Raw genomic sequence first — 20,510 nt, forward strand, 5'->3', positions numbered from 1 at the left:
TGACCACCGTTAGAAGGATTATTGCACTGGAATGAATTACCTACAGTATAAGTATCACAACCACCAGCAGTCTAATCCTGGCAGATCACTAAAGAACTACAAATGATATATGGACTACAAGTTTCAGTCATGCACCTCTTACTCGCACCTGTTCCTCATTTAGCAGATTACACACACTCACGACTGGGAGATGCTCATGAACTGATTACAAGGACTATTTATACAATACACATACATCAGTGCTGAGTCTTGTTTTTTTAATTGTGAATATGACAGCGTGTTTTCCTCAACCCAAGCTCATTCTGGAAACGTAGCCCCGCGGACGTTTCTGGAGACCACGATTTACGTGGCTGGAAGTACGTAAAGGCCGCGTTTGGTTTTTTTCGAGCGAACGTTGCGGGCCGGTGTGGCGCCGCTCCGCCACTCCTCTTCGCGCTCGCCGGCCGATGGCTCGCCTCCGAGTGGAGAGCTTTCCCGATGCAATCAGTTTGTCCGCTTAGCTCACAGCGTTGCGTCGGCGGAGCAGAGGCCCTGGAGGAGGAGCCGGCCGCGGTGGACGACGACCGGGATCGAGTCCGGGGAACAGCAGGTTCCAGAAATCAGGTAAGACGAAAAATAAGGGCGAGAACGCGGCGGGATCCGAAAACGCGGTCGAAATCTAAGACAAGGGCTTTTGCTTTTTTTTTTCGATCCGGCGGCTTTTCGCGTGAGAATGGTGCGGGCGCGAACGCCGCGCGCTCCCGAGAGGCGCCCGAGACGCGAAAAAGCGCGCACAGCGGCCTCTCGCGGATCCGCGAAAACAAAAAACGCTCGAATACGTACCTCCCGGGACGTAAATCGCGGTCTGCAGAAACGTTCGCGGGGCTACGTTTCCACAATGAGCCCGGGTTGGTTTTTCTTGTCTTGCCGTGTTTAAACCCTCGCTGTGTTGGATTGTTTATTCCCGTCTTCTGACCTCTCGCCTATTTTTTGACTATGACTCTGGATTCTCTGTATGTACCTGATTGCCCCTGTGTTGACCGTTGCTTGCCTGACTATTCTTAATAAATCCTACATTTGTATCCGCACTCCGTTGTTAGTGTCCACTTCACATTACAATAAGGGGAAAACTGAAGGACTACCATACAATTTGGGATCTATTTATACAGTTTATGGAATAAACCCAAACACTGTCACAAGCAACTAATACCTCTTACTCTACTGACGGATTGATATGTGTATTTTTGTGTGTGGAAAATCCTGACTAGTCTTCAGTTCCTGCTGCTGAAACACATCCCCACAGCATGATGCTGGCACCACCATGCTGCACTGTAGAGATGCTATTAGCGTGGTGATGAGCGCTGCCTGGTTTTCTCCAAACGTAACGCCTGACGTTCACTCCAAAGAGTTCAACTTGAGTCTCATCAGAGCAGAGAGTTTAGTTTCTGATGGTCTGAGAGTCCTTCAGATGCCTTTTGGCAAATCTCAGGCGGGGAGTGTCTTCCGTCTGGCCACTCTACCATACAGATGCCTGATTGGTGGATTGCTGCACAGATGGTTGTCCTTCTGTAAGGTTCTCCTCTCTCCACTGAAGAACGCTGGAGCTCAGACAGAGTGACCATCGGGTTACTGATCACCTACCTGACTAAAACTCTTCTCCCCGATCACTCAGCTTAGATGGCCGGCCAGCTCTAGGAAGAGTTCTGGTGATTCAAACATCTTCCACTTACGGATGATGGAGGCCGCTGTGCTCATTAGAGCTTTCAGAGCAGCAGAAATGTTCCTGTAACCTTCCCCAGCCTTCTGCCTCGAGACAATCCTGTCTCTGAGGTCTACAGACGATTCCTTTGTCTTCATGCTTGGTTTGTGCTTTGACATGCACTGTCAACCCTGGGTCCTTATGTAGACAGGTGTAGCCTTTTCAGATCATGTCCAATCAGCTGAATTGAGCACAGGTGAACTCCAATAAAGCTGCCGAAACATCTCCAGGATGATCAGCGGAAACAGAATATAGCTGAGCTCAGTTTAGAGCTTTACCAAACGCTGTGAACACTGATGTACATGTGATTTATCAGCTTTTTATTTTAAATTTTATTGTCATTATGGGGGATTGTGTGTAGAATGTTGAGGAAATTTAATCCATTTTGGAATAAGACTATGATAAAAACGTGGAAAAAGTCAAGCGCTATCAACACTTTCCGGAGTAACAACATATCAACCTGTTAAATTGAATTTGGATGCTTTGGGGAAGGGAGGGGGGAAGTTCAAATGTAAAAAATGTCATTTATGATCAAGTTTTTGTGCCTTTTTTACAATAAAAATTTTATTTTTTAAAAAAAGTATGATGTTTGTACAAATTATCCATTATAAATAGCCACAGAAATGTTACGAATGGCTATATTATTATAACACGACACTCATTACTAGAGTATAAATGGTGCAAAATAATAGTCGGCTTTGAATCACATCTATAAAAACTGCAATTAAACAATTTACTTCCTCAATTACTCGCACGCGCACACACCTTCATGAGTTTTTTCTTCTGCTGAAAACAAATGACTATATACTGGAGAATGTGGTAAACCAGACTTCCAGAGCAGGAAAAGCAAATAAATACTATTGATGTCAGTGGTTAGAAACATTCCTCAGTATATATTTATTTGCGCTCAACAGGAGAAAAAAAAATAACTTAAACAGGTTTGATGATGAGGAAATGATGACAGAATTAACATCGTTTGAGTAAACTACCCTATTAATTACTGTCATACAGTTCGTTGCAAGTTTAGAACTAATCACAAAACTAGTTTAATGTCAAATGTGCCCTCATTTTCATTTTAGTATACATCAGGAGCATCTTCTCGCCATGTGACGGCATGTGTGTTCAGATTTATTTCCCAAAATTACTTTGTGGTAACATTTAGTACAAATTCCCACTATTCACTAGTGGTTTATTACTGTTATTAAGATATCGGCTGTATAACTTATACTTATTTTCTGCATGATCACATCATCCATCCCTAATCCTCATGTATACCCATGTACTACCTTGATTTTAATTAATAAGCAATAAATTAGGGGTTTCGTGACGCAACAGTCATAGGTATGGTTTGTAAATAGCGAAATACCGATGTAGCCTACCAATTCTCACTATTAACTTAATACAGTTATTAAGATATTGGCTGTTTCATTTGTACTTATTTTCTCCATGATCACATTTTACATGCCTAATACTACCTTAATAATTTTAATAAGCAGTAAATTAAGAGTTTATTGACGCAAAAGGCACAGTTAATAGTTGTAATGGCGATAATGTAAATATCGAAATACCGATGTGCCAATTCTCACTATTAAATATTGACTTATTGCTGTTATTAAGATATTGGCTGTTTAATTTGTACTTATTTTCTCCACGTTCACATTAGACATCCCTAATACTACCTTAAAAATCATTAATAAGCAGTAAATTAAGAGTTTAATGATGCAAAAGGCACAGTTAATAGTTTGTAAATAGCGAGATACCAATGTAGCCTACCAATTCTCACTATTGAATAGTGGTTTATTACAGTTATTAAGATATTGGCTGTTTAATTTGTACTTATTTTCTGCACAATTACATTTTACATCCCTAATACTACCTGAATAATCATTAATAAGCAGTAAATTAACGCAAGTTTAATTGACGCAAAAGTCATAGTTAATAGTTGTAATGGCGATAATGTAAATATCGAAATACCGATGTGCCAATTCTCACTATTAAATATTGACTTATTGCTGTTATTAAGATATTGGCGTTTTAATTTATACTTATTTTCTCCACAATTACATTTTACATCCCTAATACTACCTTAATAATCATTAATAAGCAGTAAATTAAGAGTTTATTGACGCAAAAGGCAGAGCTAATAGTTTGTGAATAGCGAGATACCAATGTAGCCTACCAATTCTCACTATTAAATAGTTGTTTATTACAGTTATTAAGATATTGGCTGTTTAATTTGTACTTATTTTCTGCACAATTACATTTTACATCCCTAATACTACCTTAATAATCATTAATAAGCAGTAAATTAAGAGTTTAATGATGCAAAAGTCATAGTTAAAAGTTGTAATGGCGATAATGCAAACATTGAGTAACCGATGTACCAATTCTCACTGTTAAATAGCGACTTATTACCGTTATTAAGATAATGGCTGTTTAATTTGTACTTAATTTCTGCATGATCACATTCTACATCCCTAATCCTGATGTACACCCAACTACTACCTTAATAATCATTAATAAGCAGTATATTAGGAGTTTATTGACGCAAAAGTTATAGTTAATGGTTTGTAAATAGCGAGATACCGATGTAGCCTACCAATTCTCAATATTAACTAGTGGCTTACTACTGTTTTTAAGATATCGGCTGTTTAATGTGTATATTTTCTGCATGATCACATTCTACATCCCTAATCCTGATGTACCCTGCTAAAAAATCCAGCTTAAACCAGCCTAGGCTGGTTGGCTGGTTTTAGCTGGTTGACCAGCCTGGTTTTAGAGGGGTTTTGGCCATTTTCAGGCTGGTTTCCAGCCATTTCCAGCCTGGTCTTAGCTGGTCAGGCTGGAAAATGACCAGCCAAATCCAGCTAAAACCAGCTTGACCAGCCTGGTTTAAGCTGGATATAGCTGGTTTTGGCTGGACTCCCAGCTTGGCTAGGCTGGTCAAGCTGGTTTTAGCTGGCCATCTCCCAGCCTGACCAGCTAAGACCAGGCTGGAAATGGCTGGAAACCAGCCTGGAAGTGGCCAAAACCCCTCTAAAACCTGCCTGGTCGACCAGCTAAAACCAGCCAACCAGCCTAGGCTGGTATAGGCTGGATTTTTTGGCAGGGACACCCAACTACTACCTTAATAATCATTAATAAGCAGTATATTAGGAGTTTATTGACGCAAAAGTTATAGTTAATGGTTTGTAAATAGCGAGATATCGATGTAGCCTACCAATTCTCACTATTAACTAGTGACTTAATACTGTTTTTAAGATATCGGCTGTTTAATGTGTATATTTTCTGCACAATTACATTATACATCCCTAATCCTCATGTACACTCAACTACTACCTTATTAATCAATAATAAGCAGCAAACTAAAAGTTTATTGATGCAAAATACAAAGTTAATGGTTTGTAAATAGCGAGATACTGATGTAGAGTACCAATTCTCACTATTAAATAGTGACTTATTGCTGTTATTAAGAAATTGGCTGTTTAATTGTATACTTAAATTCTGCATGATCACATTATACATCCCTAATCCTGATGTACACCCAACTACTACCTTAATAATCATTAAAAAGCAGTATATTAGGAGTTTATTGACGCAAAAGTTATAGTTAAAGGTTTGTAAATAGTGAGATACCGATGTAGCCTACCAATTCTCACTATTAACTACACTGTAAAAACGCCAACTTTCAAAAAGTCCTCTGAACAAAGATTAATAAGTTAACTGAATTTAAATATTTTCATTTGAAATGCTGACAAATAATAGTTAGTTTGTTCAACAAATATGGTGCTTCAATGTGAAAAACTTAAAATATTTCGTTGAACTAATACAAAATTCTTAGTTTTGCGTTGATGCGTGCCCTTCTTGTTGGCGCATGCGCCTTAAAAGCTTCTGGCGCATGCGCAATTTACTTCCATAGCTCACTGCAGGGGGTACCTGTCACGTGCGCGCGACAAAACGAACCATCTTTCTTTCTGCGGAGCTACGTGTCAATCGTTTTCATAATCGATTGTATATAATTGTATACATGTTTTTGTGCGATGTGCTACCCATCTGACTGCCCGATCTATTTTACCAGTGTATTAATGATGTGAGAGACCGTGATATAGCGGTTAAGAGTAGTGGTGGGCAAAGCGAGGCTTCGTGAAACACTGAAACAGTCGAAGCAAATGTGTCGAAGCTTCGAAACGTTTCGAAACCTCACTCTACAGTGACATTTAGTGGTCATTTTTTATATATATTGCACTGAAACAGCTTCAGCAAAGAACGATTGAACAAATTGAGGGATTAAACCCCACTTTGTGAAAGTGGAATCCTTCAAGTAACATAGTACAGTGGTTAAGGTGACAGACATCCATGTAGGAGTAGTAGGTTTCGAAGCCAGTCAGTAGCAGTTGTTTTAAAATGCTTTAATACCAGTTGGTAATGCTTTGCTCTTGTATCGTTTTGTTTCAACATTGGTCAGATATCCGAATAAACAATTTGTGAATAAATATGTCTTGTTTTTGTCTTAGAACAGGGTTGTTGCTAGATCAAAAACGGTGGCCTGAAGTTATCAAGAATTATTTATATTATTCATTAAATTTCCCATTTATTGTATTTTATTAATGTCTACCCAAACCCTAAACCCAACCATACTGTAAAAATATTTATTATTGTTTTACAGTGTTACAAAAATGATGCTAAATTGATGGCGTAACTGTAGCTGTATCCTATTTAGGCTACACAAAACAGAAACATGATTAAAATACATAAAACCTTGATTTCGAAGTCGGGATTCGAACCCAAAACATCATGCTAAGCATAGAATCAATAAGCAAACCCACAGTGCTCTAAGCCATTTGAGACAGAGATAATTTGGAGACCTTGGCAGTCAAATTAGGATTCACCAGGTCTCGAAACGTTTCTAAGCTGATCGATGCTTTGAATCGCTTTAGTCACGTGACTAGGTGTTTCGAAACACTTTAGTCACGTGACTTGGGTGCTTCGGATCATGCTTCGGTGCAGTGATTCGAAACACTTGCGCTTCGGGATCTCGACACTGTCAAAACATCAGTTTCACGTCAGCCATCCCTAGTTAAGAGCAGGCCAACGACGTTTCTGCTAAATCATAGGTATGTATGTCTTTTTTTGTTGTCATCTAACGTTATATTATTTGATATGTTGGCTTTGATGTGCGCGTGTATCCTAATACGGAACTATTTGTTATAATTTAGCCGTGAGTTACTTGTTTCGTGCACTTGGTTTTGGCTATTTACATCAATAAAAGTTTAGAGTGAATGTATTTGAAACAAATAGCGATTTCAATCGAGTCATTTGCTTTAATAACTCACGATTAATACAATGAGTATCATATAACACACCAGATCAGGTATCCAAGTCAAATATAACATTATGTCCTGTTTATCTAGATTGCTGTCAGCATTGCGCACATCATAACCTTTTTTCCCTTCGAACCAGAGCCAGTCGAACAAACGGTGACGTGTTTAACTGTGTAATTTGTGTGAAAATCGTGTGATTTTCATGTAATTCATTGCTTGATTTGTTAGCTCGACTAAATGTCTATCATATTCAGACCAACTTGCTTTAACAGTCAGCTAGCTTTTATTTACATAAAAAATATAAAGGGCTAAATATATATTTTTCTTTCTTTTTGCTCAAAAGGACTGAAATATTGACAATGACATAATTCAATGCAAGATTTCCTTGAGGAGGTGAGACTTGTTATCATCAGTGAAATTTGACGGTCATTCACCAGCAGATGCAAGAAACCTTTTCTCTTTGCCCAAAAGAAGTTGTTGAGATTTAGCCAGGAAGAAATTAGAGAGAGATAACCTGGACTTTAAGGAAGAGGTAAGTCACTATATTGCAATTGCTTTGGTTTCATTCAAGGTAGTAATGATAATGCTAAAAATAACAAACAACATTATTATTATAGGTAATTCAAAATACATCTGTATTCAGCATTTGAACATTTAAATATTTACATTTACATATATATATATATATATATATATATATATATATATATATATATATATATATATATTATGTGTAAAAATTAATATGTATGTTTTTTTTGTATATTGTAGATCTGCACAGAGTTTTCTCAGATCTGTAATGTAGATCTCCTGAGACAGTTAATCGAGTGACTTGATAAATATACAGCACCTCTCCTGAAACTCTACAGAAAAGAAGGGATTCAATGGGTCCAGAGATGGATACAACTTTAAACAAGATGGATGAGCAGGTACTCATTAAGATTTTTTTTTTCTTATACACCCGTCTGATGTTTTTAACATGTGCAACATATTTTGTCCTGTCAAGAATTTCATGCTCAGGTAATACAGTCTAATAAAACGTAATTGCAACAATTTAATTGTCCAGCCCTTTTGCATTAATTTTAATTGTGTCAAGTTGTGTTTTGATTGTGAGATGGAAGTAAGATAAATAACAGATGTTTCACTTGTTTTGAGTGACCATTTCAAATGAATACATTCAAAGAGGAAAATAGAAAATAATAGCTGTAGTTTTTAACTCAAAGTAATTGTCACATGAAACTAAACATTTTTCTAAATTTGCCAACACAACCATTATCAAATTCCATTGTATGGAAACCACAAAATTCTTTTTTAAAAATAAAGCCATGTGTTTTTTCAACAGCATGAATAAAATACTATGCTCATTTAAATGTACTAAGTACATTTTTACTTACAAAACAATAAGATTGTAAAACACCCTTTGTAAATGACTTTCCTTTAGGTCACTGATATTGTCACCGATCGAGAAAGAGCAGCTCTTGAGGGATTGCCAATTTTTCTTCGTAAAAATTCTGCTTGCTTTCTCAAGATATGTCTGGTAAGTTACCCATTTTCATACCCTATTCTACATTTATTAGTCTGCTTGGTAACACTTTTAATAGCTGCACGCTATAAATAATTTATTTAGTATTAGCGAATAGTTAATTTATTTTCTGTTAAGCATAACTCTACATGAAGTGCTCAATGATTGTATTTTTTTTAACTTTAATGATTCATTTGTATTACTAATTTAAGTATTGCATTATTTACAAACCAGTTATTTAAGAATAGTTGGTGTTTTTAAGATCATTCAGAATGCTTAAGTACACGATTAATAAACTATTCAAATTAACATTTAAATATCCTAATATTAAGGTATGTAATAATAGTTACTTTGTATGTTAGTATATGCTTTATGAGCTTAACTTCATCCAGTTGTGACCTAATCTAAAGTGAGGACTATTTATGCTTTATAAATCCCTTATGAATGACAATTAAAGGCTCAGTTATATTCTAAACAGGACAATAAACAACTTTCACAATTGAAACTGTATCAAATAAAAGTAAATCTTTGCAATTTTATGTAAAATAAAAGTTTAAAAAATTGCTAAATATTAAAAAGTTGTCAATATATTGTTCAATTATTATATATTATAGACTATTCAAAGTGTTACTGTTTGTATGTACGAAAGTATTACATGTTTTTATTTTCTTTGCATAATAGTAATAACATTAATAAGTAGTAATTAATATTACACATCAATTAATTTTCCCATTACTTAATCTCCTATAAGGACACGGACCCTGAAGACCACAGCACCAGAGATTAAAGGATTGGAATCTTCACTGTGGTGGAAGATGATAATGGCACTTCTGCATCCCTGCAATATGTGATGAACCTCGCTAAAATCTTGGAGGAGGCCATAGTACTTCAGGATATCACACATCTGCCTGCAGCCTTCGCTTACTTGTTCAGCCTCTTGTATAGACTGAATATGGAACACCCAAAAGAACTCAAATATACTTTTTAAGTGATTCAGCATGTTTTATGGAGGTTGGTGGCACATGATCTGCGAGAGTTCAGTTCATTCATTCATTCATTTTCTTTTCGGCTTAGTCCCTTTATTAATCTGGGGTCGCCACAGCGCAATGAACTTGTTTTACGCAGCGTATGCCCTTCCGGCTGCAACCCATCTCTGGAAAACATCCATACACACTCATTCACACATACACTACGGACAATTTTAGCCTACCCAATTCACCTGTGCCACACGTCTTTGGACTGTGGGGGAAATCAGAGAACCCAAAGGAAACCCACGTGAACGCAGGGAGAACATTCAAACTCCACACAGTAACGGCAACTGACCCGTGACCACTTCCTAATGTGCCACTGTTTCAATGTTTTGAGGTCTGTTTTTGGACTTTATGTACTTTGTTGACAAAAGTGCAGTACACTTTAAAGACTGTATGAATGGAGTGGCTTTTAGGGTTTACTCTGATTAGATGATTGTATATTCACCTGGTTTGAGTGTTTAGACACACTAATAGCTTGGTTTTAGTAAGGTTGCCAGTTATTTTATGTTGAGGCAGTGTACAATCTTTTCAAATCTGGAAACATTCAGTACTAGTTGTGTACAAACTAGCCCAATGCTGAACACGGCTAATGTCAAATGCTGATTTTGTATGCAAATGTTTTGGATTGTGATTTGAACACAGTTAAAAATAAAAAAAAGTGAATTGACTATTCTTGTGTATTTAATTTGAATCATAAAAATTAATAGTAAATGCATAATGAATCAGTTTGTTTTATTTTGTTCAGTAAACTAAAAAAATCTTGTTGGGTAAACATAATCATTTTTGTTCAGTAAACAAAAGATCTTGTTGAATAAACGTGAAAATTTTTGTTCAGCAAACAAAAATATCTTGTTGGGTGAACATGACATTTTTTGTTCAGCAAACAAAAATATCCTGTTGGTTGAACATGATATTTTTTGTTCAGCAAACAAAAATATCCTGTTGGTTGAACATGATATTTTTTGTTCAGCAAACAAAAATGTCTTGTTGAATGAACATGATATTTTTTGTTCAGCAAACAAAAATATCCTGTTGGTTGAACATGATATTTTTTGTTCAGCAAACAAAAATATCTTGTTGGGTGAACATGATACTTTTTGTTCAGAGAACTAAAGAATTCAACAAAATATTTTGAGTTCACTGGTCTTCAAACCCTGTTTGTTGAGTTAACTCAAAAAGCTATGTGTGATAGGTTGCCTAATTATTTTAAGTTTACTCAACTTTTTTTTTTTACAGTGTAGTGGCTTAATACAGTTATTAAGATATCGGCTGTTTAATGTGTATATTTTCTGCACGATCACATTCTACATCTCTAGTCCTCATGTACACTCAACTACTACCTTAATAATCATTAATAAGCAGTAAATTAAGAGTTTAGTGACGCAAAACTTATAGTTATTGGTTTGTAAATAGTGAGATACCGATTCTCCTTAGTGGCTTATTATGCTACTGTTATTAAGATATTGGCTGTTTAATCTGTACCCAACTACTACCTTAATAATCAATGTGAACTAAGAGTTTATTGAAGCTAGTTAATGGTTTGTAAATAGCAAGATGTGTACCTTAAAGTGTGATTGATGTTGTGTATTCAGTGTGAACTGCCGGTTTATGTTTGATGTGTGGAAATAAACCCTCTTACTCACCAGTGAAATATGCCCCCTTCTCCAGTTGAATTCAGTCCTTGCAAAACACAGTAAAGAAAACAAACACAGGCAGCCAGAAAACACCTAAAAAGCCACAGGTTCACGGTCCGGCTGAAATGCGCACGATAAAAACGTTTCATGTTTAAAAAAAGCGGGAAAATTCTACATGACGGTGAAGAAACGCGAGCGCAGCTGAAACACGAAGAGCCAAAACGTGAAGAGGAAAAGGTGACACTGGCTGTGTATATAAACCCCAGTCACATTGCACACATGTGAACAGTTGAACAACCAGTTCTACAACATCATGACTGGAAATGTTTTTTTTTTTTTTTAATAGCGAGAGGGAAACTAACGTTGTCACGACTTGTTTCAGGTCAGGTTTTTTTAGTCACCTAAAATATTTCGTCTCATGACGTGTAGCAGCAAAAAATTAACATCCACACAGTAAAAAATCAAGATCACTGTTTAAATCAAGAAGCTTTTTCGTGACAAGTGAAAGATTTTGTTCTGTTTTCAGATCGAATGAGGCAGAATTAAATGAGTTTCTTCTGAAAACAGGCACATCTACCAACGAGGTAAGAGAAACAGCCTTACTTCAAAGAGAAAACAAGATTATTTAGCTGGTTTTAAAGAAAAACTCACTTCATTTTGATCTCTTTGATTTAATTATTTTTTTTTTTTTGCTATTTGGACTAGAAACAAGCCAAAACTGTAAGCAAAGCATTTTCTCCCAGCAAGGGTTTTCAAAGAGCCTCTATTATGCAATATAAAAAGGTCATATTTTGGTTTTGGGTGTCTCCAGCAACAGGCTGATCTGCGTGCAAGGTTAAAAAGCGCTTTCATTGTCTTTCATTTTTACCTAAATATCCCAATGACTGCCATATGATTCGTTCAGTGATTCATTTTTCCGTTTAGCCGCATGCCTGGCCATCTCTCAGTGATCTTTGTGTCATGAACAGTTTCGAGATTCCCCGCGCTCAGCTAGTGTCTGAAGGGAAATCCGCCTCAAGGTTGGACGTGTTGTGTGTTCAGAGATGCTCTTCTGCAGACCTCTGTTGAATCGAGTGCTTATTTGAGTTACTGTTGCCTTTCTATCAGCTGGAACCAGTCTGGCCATTCTCCTCTGACCCCTAGCATCAGCAAGGCATTTGTGCCCACAGAACTGCCGCTCACTGGATATTTCCTCTTATTCAGACCATTCTCTGTAAAGCCTAGAGATGGTTGTGTGTGAAAATTCCAGTAGATCAGCAGTTTCTGAAATACTCAGAACAACAACCATGCCACGTTCAAAGTCACTTAAATTCCCTTTCTACCCCATTCTGATGCTTACTTTGAGCAGATCGTCTTGACCATGTCTACATGCCTAAATGCTCCAAGTTATATATATATATATATATATATATATATATATATATATATATATATATATATATATATATATATATATATATAGTTTATTTACATTATTTAGTATCTCATTGGTTTTATGCAACATTGAATAAAGCTATTCACTTTCAAAAGTTGCAGTGATACTTTCTGCTCCCTGAAATAAAATATGTTGGTTATATTTAATATTTTTTTCAGATGTTGTATTGTATATCAAATATCACATTTTTTAGCATGCTATCGCATATCACCTTTTTTTTTTTAAATATTATGCAGTCCTATTGTCACCTTACAACTTGTTAGCTTCAACTTCAAGACTATTGCAATGTTTGAGGTTGAGATTTAATACCATTTAATGGGAAAAACACAAGATTGAGTTGAACCACCGGCTCACTTTACTCAAGGGTATGCGGCTCATTTTCCCCCATATTTGGCATTAAAAATCAATAAATAAACTAGCTTGCTTAATAACTTAGATGGAGTTAAACATCAACATGCATGAGTATTTTTAGCTCTTAATATATTAGTTTAGATGTATCAGCTGTTACTTCTGACATGATGAAGTTTTACTCTGACAAGCCAAAAACAGTTTTTTAAACTGATGCTAACCACTTCTCTTCTATACTTCTCCTTTTTATAGTCTGGAAGAAATGTTGTGTGGGTTTAAAATAAATGGTCACATGACATTACTATAAAATTGTTGCCTAGAGACAGGGGGTTGGCCAACTTACCCACTGGCTCATCTTACCCCATTCTCGCATAAGTGATTCTTTACTTTACTTTAAAAAAGGGAGTTAATCAGTTTTAACTTTTGTAGTTGTAACTGTTAAATTCACTCTATTTTTTTCATAATTGTGCACATATTTCATGTACTTAATCATTTTAAGACAATGGGTTAAGCTGTTTTTTAAAGTAAAGTTGACTAATCACTTTAAAAGCAACAGTTTTACTCACTTTATAAAATAAAGTCAACTAATCGCTTTAAAAGCAACAGGTTTACTCACTTTATAAAGTAAAGTCTACAAATCGCTTTAAAAGCAACAGGTTTACTCACTTTATAAAGTAAAGTCGACTAATCGCTTTAACAGCAACAGGTTTACTCACTTTATAAAGTAAAGTCGACTAATCGCTTTAAAAGCAACAGGTTTACTCACTTTATAAAGTAAAGTCAACTAATCGCTTTAAAAACAACAGGTTTACTCACTTTATAAAGTAAAGTCAACTAATCGCTTTAAAAGCAACAGGTTTACTCACTTTATAAAGTAAAGTCAACTAAACGCTTTAAAAGCAACAGGTTTACTCACTTTTATAAAGTAAAGTCAACTAATCACTTTAAAAGCAACAGGTTTACTCACTTTATAAAGTAAAGTCAACTAAACGCTTTAAAAGCAACAGGTTTACTCACTTTTATAAAGTAAAGTCAACTAATCACTTTAAAAGCAACAGGTTTACTCACTTTATAAAGTAAAGTCGACTAATCGCTTTAAAATCAACAGGTTTACTCACTTTATAAAGTAAAGTCGACTAATCGCTTTAAAAGCAACAGGTTTACTCACTTTATAAAGTAAAGTCGACTAATCGCTTTAAAAGCAACAGGTTTACACACTTTATAAAGTAAAGTCAACTAATCGCTTTAAAAGCAACAGGTTTACTCACTTTATAAAGTAAAGTCGACTAATCGCTTTAACAGCAACAGGTTTACTCACTTTTATAAAGTAAAGTCGACTAATCGCTTTAAAAGCAACAGGTTTACTCACTTTATAAAGTAAAGTCAACTAATCGCTTTAAAAGCAACAGGTTTACTCACTTTATAAAGTAAAGTCGACTAATCGCTTTAAAAGCAACAGGTTTACTCACTTTATAAAGTAAAGTCGACTAATCGCTTTAAAAGCAACAGGTTTACTCACTTTATAAAGTAAAGTCGACTAATCGCTTTAAAAGCAACATATTTACTCACTTTATAAAGTAAAGTCAACTAATCGCTTTAAAAGCAACAGGTTTACTCACTTTATAAAGTCGACTAATCGCTTTAAAAGCAACAGGTTTACTCACTTTATAAAGTCGACTAATCGCTTTAAAAGCAACAGGTTTACTCACTTTATAAAGTAAAGTCAACTAAACGCTTTAAAAACAACAGGTTTACTCACTTTATAAAATAAAGTCAACTAATCGCTTTAAAAGCAACAGGTTTACTCACTTTATAAAGTAAAGTCTACAAATCGCTTTAAAATCAACAGGTTTACTCACTTTATAAAGTAAAGTCAACTAATCGCTTTAAAAGCAACAGGTTTACTCACTTTATAAAGTAAAGTCGACTAATCGCTTTAAAAGCAACAGGTTTACACACTTTATAAAGTAAAGTCAACTAATCGCTTTAAAAGCAACAGGTTTACTCACTTTATAAAGTAAAGTCGACTAATCGCTTTAACAGCAACAGGTTTACTCACTTTTATAAAGTAAAGTCGACTAATCGCTTTAAAAGCAACAGGTTTACTCACTTTATAAAGTAAAGTCAACTAATCGCTTTAAAAGCAACAGGTTTACTCACTTTATAAAGTAAAGTCGACTAATCGCTTTAAAAGCAACAGGTTTACTCACTTTATAAAGTAAAGTCGACTAATCGCTTTAAAAGCAACAGGTTTACTCACTTTATAAAGTAAAGTCGACTAATCGCTTTAAAAGCAACATATTTACTCACTTTATAAAGTAAAGTCAACTAATCGCTTTAAAAGCAACAGGTTTACTCACTTTATAAAGTCGACTAATCGCTTTAAAAGCAACAGGTTTACTCACTTTATAAAGTCGACTAATCGCTTTAAAAGCAACAGGTTTACTCACTTTATAAAGTAAAGTCAACTAAACGCTTTAAAAACAACAGGTTTACTCACTTTATAAAGTAAAGTCGACTAATCGCTTTAAAAGCAACAGGTTTACTCACTTTATAAAGTAAAGTCAACTAATCGCTTTAAAAGCAACAGGTTTACTCACTTTATAAAGTAAAGTCGACTAATCACTTTAAAAGCAACAGATTTACTCACTTTATAAAGTAAAGTCAACTAATCGCTTTAAAAGCAACATATTTACTCACTTTATAAAGTAAAGTCAACTAATCGCTTTAAAAGCAACAGATTTACTCACTTTATAAAGTAAAGTCAACTAATCGCTTTAAAAGCAACATATTTACTCACTTTATAAAGTAAAGTCGACTAATCGCTTTAAAAGCAACAGGTTTACTCACTTTATAAAGTAAAGTCGACTAATCGCTTTAAAAGCAACATATTTACTCTAGGGATGGGAAGATTAACCGATATGTATCGATACGCGGTCATGCGCGTGCACGATGCGAGTGCATCGGTTGAGCAGCAGAGGATGAATGAAATTTTGGAAGCAAATCGAGATGCATCGGTTTTTGCGAGATGCATCGATTTTTCCGAGATACAGCTTATATTTTTAATATAGAATGTATTTTTTATTTATTAACAAGTGTTGTCAACCTGTTTTTGGCGCATAATTTAATCGACCTACATAAAGTAAGCCTTAGCAATGGATTTGCGGATGTGCACACACTACAACTCAGTGTATCAGGTGTGTGGATGAAGCTAGTGGTGCGCCCTCAGAAAGCGCGAGAAGCAAAACAAACATTTTATTCCCCACTGAGTTTTAAATCTAAAGTATGGCAAGCAACATTATGGATTTAAGGATGGACGACATGACAGGACAGATGCAATTTGCAAAATGTGCCGCGCATCTGTAAAATACGTGGGCAGTACGACTAATCTGAAATCTCACTTGAAGCGGCGCCACGGTGTTGTTGTGAAAGCATCTTCCAGTGTTTCTGCATCGCCGGCTTTCGCACTGCTTCAACCAGCTCCAAAAGTGGTGAGAAAAGCATTGCAAGTTTTTTTTCCATGCGCAACAGTTCTGCTCGCTCTACGCCAATAACGGATGTTACTGCATTGTTCATCTGCAAAGATATTCAGCCTAGTGTCACGGAGAACGAAGGTTTTAAACACCTCCTCCTGTTAATTTTTATTTAATAATAATAATATTAATAATAATAATGATAAAAATAATTGGGTGGCACAGTGGGTAGTTTGACCACCTCACAGCAAGAAGATTGCTGGTTTGTTATATTTTTATTAGCCTGTTGTTTACAGTGACAGTGATGTTTCAAAGCAGCATAACACTGCTAGTTCACAACCTTAAGTTTTGAATAATCAGTGGCAAAATATATCTTTGTAAAACTTGTTTTCATAGTTGAAAAGTTAAATCACAATTCTTGTTGTGCAATGCTAAATTTATTTATGTTGAAAGAGTGCAAATATATACATATTTTTTTAATATATATTGCACTTATACATTCTGTTTATCTTGAGAATACTTAAATAATATGTGCTATATGTTCTAAAATGGCCCTCTACTGTAAACTGACACTCTGGCTCTGAGAGAAAAGCCAGTTTGTAAAAAAAAAGTCTTGGTTTTGCTTGGTTTATAAATAATCAAACTCATTCAATGGCACAGCATCCTCTTTCACATCATCTCATAAACTTGATCTAATTAGTGCTGAAATATCGCATCGTATCGTGATATGGGTGTGAATCGTATCGTGTTGCATCGCAATATGTCACAAATGTATCGCCAATATATCGGATCGTATTCTTTGAATCGAGATGCGTATCGGATCGGCATTATAGCTTAGATGCCCAACCCTAATTTACTCACTTTATAAAGTAAAGTCGACTAATCGCTTTAAAAGCAACAGGTTTACTCACTTTATAAAGTAAAGTCGACTAATTGCTTTAAAAGCAACAGGTTTACTCACTTTATAAAGTAAAGTCGACTAATCGCTTTAAAAGCAACAGGTTTACTCACTTTTATAAAGTAAAGTCGACTAATCGCTTTAAAAGCAACAGGTTTACTCACTTTATAAAGTAAAGTCAACTAATCGCTTTAAAAGCAACATGTTTACTCACTTTATAAAGTAAAGTCGACTAATCGCTTTAAAAGCAACAGATTTACTCACTTTATAAAGTAAAGTCGACTAATCGCTTTAAAAGCAACATGTTTACTCACTTTATAAAGTAAAGTCGACTAATCGCTTTAAAAGCAACAGGTTTACTCACTTTTATAAAGTAAAGTCGACTAATCGCTTTAAAAGCAACAGGTTTACTCACTTTATAAAGTAAAGTCAACTAATCGCTTTAAAAGCAACATGTTTACTCACTTTATAAAGTAAAGTCGACTAATCGCTTTAAAAGCAACAGGTTTACTCACTTTATAAAGTCGACTAATCGCTTTAAAAGCAACAGGTTTACTCACTTTATAAAGTAAAGTCGACTAATCGCTTTAAAAGCAACAGGTTTACTCACTTTATAAAGTAAAGTCAACTAATCGCTTTAAAAGCAACAGGTTTACTCACTTTATAAAGTAAAGTCGACTAATCGCTTTAAAAGCAACATATTTACTCACTTTATAAAGTAAAGTCGACAAATCGCTTTAAAAGCAACAGGTTTACTCACTTTATAAAGTAAAATCGACTAATCGCTTTAAAAACAACAGGTTTACTCACTTTATAAAGTAAAGTCGACTAATCGCTTTAAAAGCAACAGATTTACTCACTTTATAAAGTAAAGTCAACTAATCGCTTTAAAAGCAACAGGTTTACTCACTTTATAAAGTAAAGTCGACTAATCGCTTTAAAAGCAACATATTTACTCACTTTATAAAGTAAAGTTGACAAATCGCTTTAAAAGCAACAGGTTTACTCACTTTATAAAGTAAAGTCGACTAATCGCTTTAAAAGCAACAGGTTTACTCACTTTTATAAAGTAAAGTCAACTAATCGCTTTAAAAGCAACAGGTTTACTCACTTTATAAAGTCGACTAATCGCTTTAAAAGCAACAGGTTTACTCACTTTATAAAGTCGACTAATCGCTTTAAAAGCAACAGGTTTACTCACTTTATAAAGTAAAGTCGACTAATCGCTTTAAAAGCAACAGGTTTACTCACTTTATAAAGTCGACTAATCGCTTTAAAAGCAACAGGTTTACTCACTTTATAAAGTAAAGTCGACTAATCGCTTTAAAAGCAACAGGTTTACTCACTTTATAAAGTAAAGTCGACTAATCGCTTTAAAAGCAACATATTTACTCACTTTATAAAGTAAAGTCGACTAATCGCTTTAAAAGCAACAGGTTTACTCACTTTATAAAGTAAAGTCGACTAATCGCTTTAAAAGCAACATATTTACTCACTTTATAAAGTAAAGTCGACTAATCGCTTTAAAAGCAACAGGTTTACTCACTTTATAAAGTAAAGTCGACTAATCGCTTTAAAAGCAACAGGTTTACTCACTTTATAAAGTAAAGTCAACTAATCGCTTTAAAAGCAACATGTTTACTCACTTTATAAAGTAAAGTCGACTAATCGCTTTAAAAGCAACAGGTTTACTCACTTTATAAAGTAAAGTCAACTAATCGCTTTAAAAGCAACAGGTTTACTCACTTTATAAAGTAAAGTCGACTAATCGCTTTAAAAGCAACAGGTTTACTCACTTTATAAAGTAAAGTCAACTAATCGCTTTAAAAGCAACAGGTTTACTCACTTTATAAAGTAAAGTCGACTAATCGCTTTAAAAGCAACAGGTTTACTCACTTTATAAAGTAAAGTCAACTGAATCTCTTTTTTTCACTGACAGCTCAAGTTTAGCCTTTTTTCCATGTTTGGACATCTACAAGACGGTTTTCAAACACAGAAACACAAAAAATTGCTTGCTGGTGTATTAGATAAATATTTTTCAAAGATCAATTATCCCAGATTATGAATCAAACACTGTTGGGCTTTTGAGCCAAAGGCATATTATATGTGCTATTAATTTACATCTTAGAAGGCAAGCAGCTAGTGTCACAATTTGTCCTGTGTAGCTCTTTATTTAGATGGCATGCAAATTGAAATATGAAACAGACTTCATGTTCTACATTAAAGGCATCAAGATTAGTTAAGCTGGCCATGTTAATCCTCTATATTGTCCCGTTTCATGACTCACCATTGACATAATGCTAGCTAGTCCAATATTTGGAGTGGAAACCAATCTATAGAGAAGCTACTCTATAACAGTTTTGTTTGACATTTATGAAGTTACATATGTTTGTATAGCGTATATACTCCCATTTGCATAATTTTGTAACCTGCTACACATAAAGTGAGTAATAAAAGAGCTTATTTAGCCTTGTCTGCGGTGATTATTTGCTGAATTATGTATTTGGCACATGCATATGTTGGTCAAATGTGAATGTTAGTGTTTTTTTCTATATTATAGTGTTAAATGACACTTCCAAACCATTTAATTAAATATATTAAGCCTTTAATGAGCCACTCATAAGTCTATACAATTGAAACCAGGCTTAATCCAACATTGACAAAGTTTAATCAACTGTTTACAATGAACAAACATGTTTTGTAAACACTAAGCATGTTTAGCATGGTATTTGTAGTAAAACTATACAAATGCTAATCAGTTAGCCAATACCATTTTTACTATAATAAAACCATAGCTAATTTTCATAAGAAAACGTGTAAACACTAACCATGTTAGCATGGTATTTGAGGTAAAAACTACAGGCTACACAAATGCTAATCATTTAGCCTAATACTTTTTTACTATAACAACCATAGTTAATTATAGTAAAGAAAGTTGTAAACATTATGGTTAGCATGGTATTTGTGGTAAAACTATACAAATGCTAATCAAGTAGCCTACTATTTTTTTTACTAAAATAAAACCATAGTTCATTTCATAAATTTGTAAACACTAGCCATGGTTAGCATGGTGTTTATAGTAAAACTATATAATGCTAATCAGTTAGCCT

General features: G+C 34.8%; 1 protein-coding gene and 1 long non-coding RNA gene across 2 annotated transcripts in view; one reads left to right on the top strand and one right to left on the bottom strand.

Annotated features, from left to right (window-relative positions):
- st6galnac2 (ST6 (alpha-N-acetyl-neuraminyl-2,3-beta-galactosyl-1,3)-N-acetylgalactosaminide alpha-2,6-sialyltransferase 2) overlaps positions 1-11,471 on the bottom strand; it is a 37,325-nt gene extending 25,854 nt beyond the window's left edge. The window contains exon 1 of the mRNA XM_087241802.1: positions 11,256-11,471. Coding sequence (XP_087097928.1) covers positions 11,256-11,395 — 140 coding nt within the window. The 5' untranslated portion in view covers positions 11,396-11,471. The remainder of the gene's footprint in view (positions 1-11,255) is intronic.
- Positions 6,790-10,280, top strand: LOC147846130 (uncharacterized). Its single transcript, XR_015481486.2, has 5 exons — positions 6,790-6,852; positions 7,403-7,591; positions 7,831-7,988; positions 8,501-8,596; positions 9,333-10,280. It is a non-coding gene; the product is annotated as an uncharacterized LOC147846130 (long non-coding RNA).
- Positions 11,472-20,510: the final 9,039 nt, after the last annotated feature.

The sequence above is a fragment of the Danio rerio genome, chromosome 3 (assembly GCF_052040795.2).
Source record: "Danio rerio strain M-AB ecotype USA chromosome 3, GRCz13ab, whole genome shotgun sequence".
Lineage (NCBI taxonomy): Eukaryota > Metazoa > Chordata > Actinopteri > Cypriniformes > Danionidae > Danio > Danio rerio.